The following is a 6000-nucleotide window of genomic DNA, read 5'->3' as shown; positions in this document are numbered from 1 at the left end:
AGCAAAAAGTTCTAAATTTATTAAAAATTCTGTGCAATTTCAAAAGTTATGATATTTGTATAAGAATTTTGTATCTTTAAACACTTAACATGGAATACTACATAATTTAATATTGAGACTTTTAATTTATCGGAGCCCTGTACGATTGAACGTATTGATTATTGAACATGGTCAGAACCTCCTCTGAATACTTCTAAAGTAATTATTACTATAATTAGTGTAAAAAAAAGTTTATAGTTGGAAGAGAGATGTTTAGTTACTTATATAAGTAGGCATGTGACACAAGACAAACACTTCCTAGTTGATGAGAAAGTGTGAAAGAGTTTCCTCCAATTAGATCAATTATTCCATTAATCATTGCAAGGCTTAATAAATCTTCCTCTTCTAATATTTTTCTTTATCTTCATTTTGTTCAATAATAGAAAAAGGGAAAAGAAATAAAATGGGAGGCACAAAAGATGAAGAATTTCAGAAAGGAAATTACAAATTTGAAGAGGAAGGAGAGTTTGATGATGATGGGAAGCCCAAAAGAACCGGTAATTTTATTTAATACACACATTAATTACTTTCTTTATAGTATAAATGTATTTTTTTATTCGGGTTGAGTTAAAAATCCTTATAAATTAAAAAAAAAAATTATGCTTGTAAATAATTAGAATTAAAACTCTATCATAAGGGTGAATAAGAGAAAACTCTCAACCACTAGACAAATTTGAGTTATGATATAAGTGCACATTAATTAATTGCTATCTTTTGCATAAGTGTATATATTACTAAGTAGATTTTCTTTTCTATAATTACTGATTTAGCTAAATTAAACTTATTTCTTTACTAAATTATATATTTTCATACTTATTTTACTATTAGTTCCTAATTCAATTGGTTATCCGTTATTATATATTATGAAGAAATAGAGGGTGGTTTTACCAAATTATCGTTTAATAAAGTGTAGTTATCCCTCCGTCTCAAGTTAGTAGCAATATATAATTTTATGTCCATTTTTAAAGTTTGGGATTGAGTAAATATTTTAGGATTTAATTGTTTAAATCCATTAAAATAGAGATAATTGAATCAAATACATGATGTAATTGCATATAAGTAGGTATAAATAAAATTATTTAAATCTAAGTTAGATTCTAATGTTTGACAAGAAAAGGAAATTTTGCATTAAATTTGGGACGATTTTTTTTTTTTTAAAAATACTTTACGATTTACTAATTTGAGACGGATAGAGTAACTTTTATTATAGAAAATTTGTAGTTATAGAAAATTTGTAGAGTAGAATAATGGTTGATTAACAATGCGGTTGCATCATATTTGTTCTTGCTAGTAATTAATTAGGTGATAAATAAATGTTTAATTAACTAGTAATTAATTAGGTGATAAATCAGATTTTCCCATCATGCCTAGTGAACCATAGAGGAAAATGGAAAGCTATACTAGAGAATTATGAAGTCACTTTACAACTCATGATTGTAACATGAAAATGTTACTTGAACTTTTTTGCAATGTTAGAGAACTGAATTTTGTCTCAAGTTGCAGTGAATATCACTTTTTTTACGTAAGGTCTTATATATGTGTTAGAGGAACTAACATATTCTAGAGCTTTTATAAGTTTTAACTTTTGATTCAGCTGGTCTCTGGAGATGATATCAAAAGCCAACTTGACAAGAGGTCACGAGCTTTAAACTCACTCACCCTTCATTTAAAGTGAAATATTTTGCGTGAGAAGGATATGTGTTGCATCCACACTTCTAGCCTTAAATACTCTTGTGTGAGGGGGAGTGTGAAGTATAACATATTATGGAGCCTCAAACTTAAAATTTTGATTGAGTTAATATCCAATTTCGGAAAAATTCAATTACATATGGCCATCCCTTTTCCTTCTCCCCTCAATATACCCTAAAATAAAAAAATTAAAAACTTAGTTTGATATGTGGGCCAATGAAGATGTAAACACACTTTCTTTTCTTTAGTAAATTTCAAATTTTGGCTAAGCAATTTTTTTTGGTAGACTTTATTAAATTTTAGCCTTAATTTTTCATGTTATTTCAATTAAGGAATAATTTATAATAACAAAGAATATATTATATAGAAGGAGCAAAACTAAGAAAAGGACAATTAAGATGCCTTGTACTTCAAAGCTCAAAAATTGGATATAGTGCATGTCATTCTCATATTTAGTCTCTTATCTATTTAATTAAGTATTAATTTATATCAAATACAATAAAACTCTTATTTTGATTCGCGACTATTGGAAAATAACCCACATCGATGAATTAAAAAGGATTGACTAGCATATAAACTTCATGGATTACGACTCCTATTATCAATTGATTTTATGATCATGTTTCATCGAATTTGTTTCATTTGTATAATCGGGTTATGGCAGGGACTGTATGGACTGCAAGTGCACACATTATAACAGCAATCATCGGATCAGGAGTACTATCATTAGCATGGGCTACAGCACAATTGGGATGGATAGGAGGAATCGGGACCCTTGTAATCTTCTCCGGTATCACACTTTACACATCAAATCTTCTTGCAGATTGTTATCGATCTCCTGATCCAGTCACCGGTAAAAGAAATTACACGTACATGGAAGAAGTTCGAGCCAATTTAGGCAGATCGAGCTGCATTGCTTGTGCAGTTGTGCAGTACGCTAACTTAACTGGAATGGTTATTGGTTACACAATCACCGCGTCTATAAGCATGGTGTAAGACTAGACAAGCCCTTCTATATTCCAATACGCGAATATTTACTTTTATTGATTGGTCATCGTCTGAGTCTAACTAGTCGATTCTTTGATCGAACATTATTTTAGGGCGGTCCATAAATCGAACTGCTTCCACAGGAAAGGACATGGTGCAGCTTGCAAGTTTAGCAACAATCCTTATATGATTGGTTTGGGAATATTTGAAATTTTTCTATCTCAAATACCCAACTTTCATAAGCTAACTTGGTTATCAACTGTTGCTGCAATTATGTCTTTTGGGTATTCTTCAATTGGTATAGGACTTGCACTTACTAGGATAATTTCAGGTAATAACCTAATCTCCATAATTACAATGATTTCATTTGTAGTTATTACTCATAATAACTGTTAAGGAACCAACTCAACTAAAAGTTTAAGCTTATGATTGAAACGCTAGGATATTTTATATAATGCCTCCTTACACGAGAGCCTTTTGAACTAGAATTGTGGATGCACTATAGGCCCTCCTCATACCTGACGCTAAATATCCCACTTTAAACGAGGATGGTTGAGATTTGAATTCGTAACCTCTTGTCATGCGGCCCCTGATATCATATCAAAGAACCAACTCAACCAAAAGCTTAAACTATAATTAAGGCCCCAGGATATGTTATATACTCTAACAATACCGTCTTGTCTTGCCTGTATTGCTATTTATCTTGTCTATGACTTGTTTTGGGTCTTTCTTGAGTCGAGAGCCTCATTGGCTGCAACCTGTATGGTCTGCCCTCTTGACCTCTTCCAACTCCCCTTATTCTCTGTCATAACTTCTATGAGTGAGATATACTGGGTGATGGATATGATGATCAAAGTATTTCTTTTGCAATAAGTAGGGAACGGAGGCAGGACAACAATAACAGGGGTGGAAGTAGGCATAGATGTAACAGCTGCTGATAAAACATGGAGAATGTTTCGAGCGCTTGGAGATATCGCGTTTGCTTACACTTTTTCTCAAGTACTTGTCGAGATTCAGGTACTTTTTTATTTCATTACACAGAATACTGAGGAAATTGATGAATGATCATGTAAAATATCTAAAGACGGTTCCCTTAAATTCATTGTAAAGGATACACTAAAATCGACACCAGCAGAGAATAAGGTGATGAAGAAGGCAAATACGATATCAGTGTTCACAACCACTGCATTCTACATGATGTGTGGTTGCTTAGGCTATGCTGCGTTTGGAAATGGTGCACCAGGAAATATGTTAACTGGATTCGGGTTTTATGAGCCTTTTTGGTTGGTAGACTTGGCTAACATCTTCATTGTCATTCACTTAGCCGGTGCATATCAGGTATATTCCACATTATGCTTGGTTACATGGATTCATTCTAATAATCCTTGTTTGTTATCACTTAGAGTTGGAAACTTGGAATGTGTATTCTAGTCCAAATTATTTTGAAGTGATTGTTGATGTCTGAACTAGTGTAACATAATTCGCTAGTTAATTAGTTTTTTTAATTTGTGATTCGCTCAAATTTGTCCAAGAATAGCCTAAAATCGATTATAATTCACTTTTTTCGATTCACGATTTGCGAGGAGAGCAGCGAATCACGTGACAATGGTCTGAATTCATGAACTCATAATCTTTGTAATTCTTCTTCATTATCATACCCAATTAATCCCGCATATACCCATTCCAAAGAGAAGGCGGGAGGAATGTGACTCAAGTGACCTCAAAAAACTCATTATCTCTATAATTCTATTTGCTAAACTGAATTTTTTTAGCCAAATTTTCTACTTTGGAAAAAGAAAACCTTAAAGTCATACTCTATAAAAACTAGAAAATTGGAGAATTTTAAGCCTTATCATACTATTTTAGAGTCAATTTTTAATTTTTTGAATCAACGTTTCTTAATTAAGATCTAAAAATTTGTTTTTGCCCAAAAAATAAGAAAAACTAAATTTAAAGTTTAAATAGAAAGATTTACATAATATTTTATAGCTATTTATGGAGATAAGAATAAATTAATGATAGATTTATACAAATTTTTGTATAGGATGATTTTAGTGTGCTTTATATTTGGGTTAGATAACCCAACGAATACAAATTATGATCCTTTAGATTAAACTTGGCTGACCCGACTGACTAATTTGACTTGTGTTGTAAGAACTTAAATACTGAAGCTGTTTATTAATGATGGGCCAGGTATTTGCTCAGCCCGTATATAGCAAGGTGGACTCATGGGCCAGCGAGAAGTGGCCCAACTCAACATTTGTAAAAGGAAACTATCCCATAAAATTAGGCAACAAAACAATTTTCAGCTTGAACTTACTTAGGCTTATAGGAAGAACAATGTTTGTGATCTTAGCAACCACATTGGCTATGGCAATGCCCTTCTTCAACGATATTCTCGCGTTTCTTGGATCACTCGGGTTTTGGCCCTTGACGGTGTACTTTCCAGTCGAGATGTACATCGCAAAGAACAACATAAAACGAGGCTCAATGAAGTGGTTTATGCTCCAACTACTCAACATACTTTGCTTGCTTGTGTCCTTGGCTGCAGCTGCTGGCTCAATTCAGGGTGTTGGTGAAGCTCTTGGTTCCTCCAAACCCTTCCAAGTTAAAGTATGAAACATGATCAAGATTCTTTATCATAATCGTATTCAGTGTATTCCGCCCATAAAAACTATAATGAGGGTCTGAAGATGGTAATCCATATCTATGAATCATGAATATGATTTGCAATAGGTTTGTTCCAACTTGTAGTGATCAAGTCCTTTTTTTTTTTTTTTTTTTTTTTTTTTATGGCAATGTGTGTGTGGAAGTGATGTTATTTCTTAATTTATTTTTGTATTTTTGAGCATGCACTTCTGGTTCGACCAATCTATATACTTTGATCAAATAAGTTCAATTTTGCTAAATTAATTTAATAACAAAAAGTTCAATTTTGTAAAAATTATTCATGCTTAGAAAATTTATGTTTATCCAAAAATAGCACTTATATTATAGACTAAGTATAAAATAAGTAATGAAAAGATAAACAAATTTTATTCTAATATGTCAACAGATAGTAAATGATACACTAAAAAATTACAAAAATTTTATACTTGAATCAAAGCCTATTCAATCTAACCTAAAGATGAAAAAAACTTCTAAATTTTTTTAATCAATCAATAATGTCATTATTGGAGCAAGATGATTGATGAATATATTCAATTTTTCAAATTTCACATAATTAATTTAATAATGTAATTATTGGTACGACATGATTGATGAATATATTCAATTTTTGGAATA

At 31.6% G+C, this 6000-nt stretch overlaps 1 protein-coding gene across 1 annotated transcript; it reads left to right on the top strand.

Moving 5' to 3' along the window:
* The first annotated feature begins 258 nt into the window (after positions 1-258).
* On the top strand, positions 259-5603 carry LOC130804570 (amino acid permease 6-like). Its single transcript, XM_057669037.1, has 6 exons — positions 259-536; positions 2393-2720; positions 2829-3046; positions 3593-3732; positions 3826-4053; positions 4909-5603. The coding sequence occupies exons 1-6, from the start codon at positions 443-445 to the stop codon at positions 5332-5334; spliced, it is 1434 nt and encodes a 477-aa protein (XP_057525020.1). The 5' UTR covers positions 259-442; the 3' UTR covers positions 5335-5603.
* The last annotated feature ends 397 nt before the right edge of the window (positions 5604-6000 follow it).

The sequence above is a fragment of the Amaranthus tricolor genome, chromosome 17 (genome assembly GCF_026212465.1).
Source record: "Amaranthus tricolor cultivar Red isolate AtriRed21 chromosome 17, ASM2621246v1, whole genome shotgun sequence".
Taxonomy (NCBI): domain Eukaryota; kingdom Viridiplantae; phylum Streptophyta; class Magnoliopsida; order Caryophyllales; family Amaranthaceae; genus Amaranthus; species Amaranthus tricolor.
The sequence above is the reverse complement of the archived record's forward strand: the minus strand, read 5'-3'. Positions and strand labels throughout refer to the sequence as shown.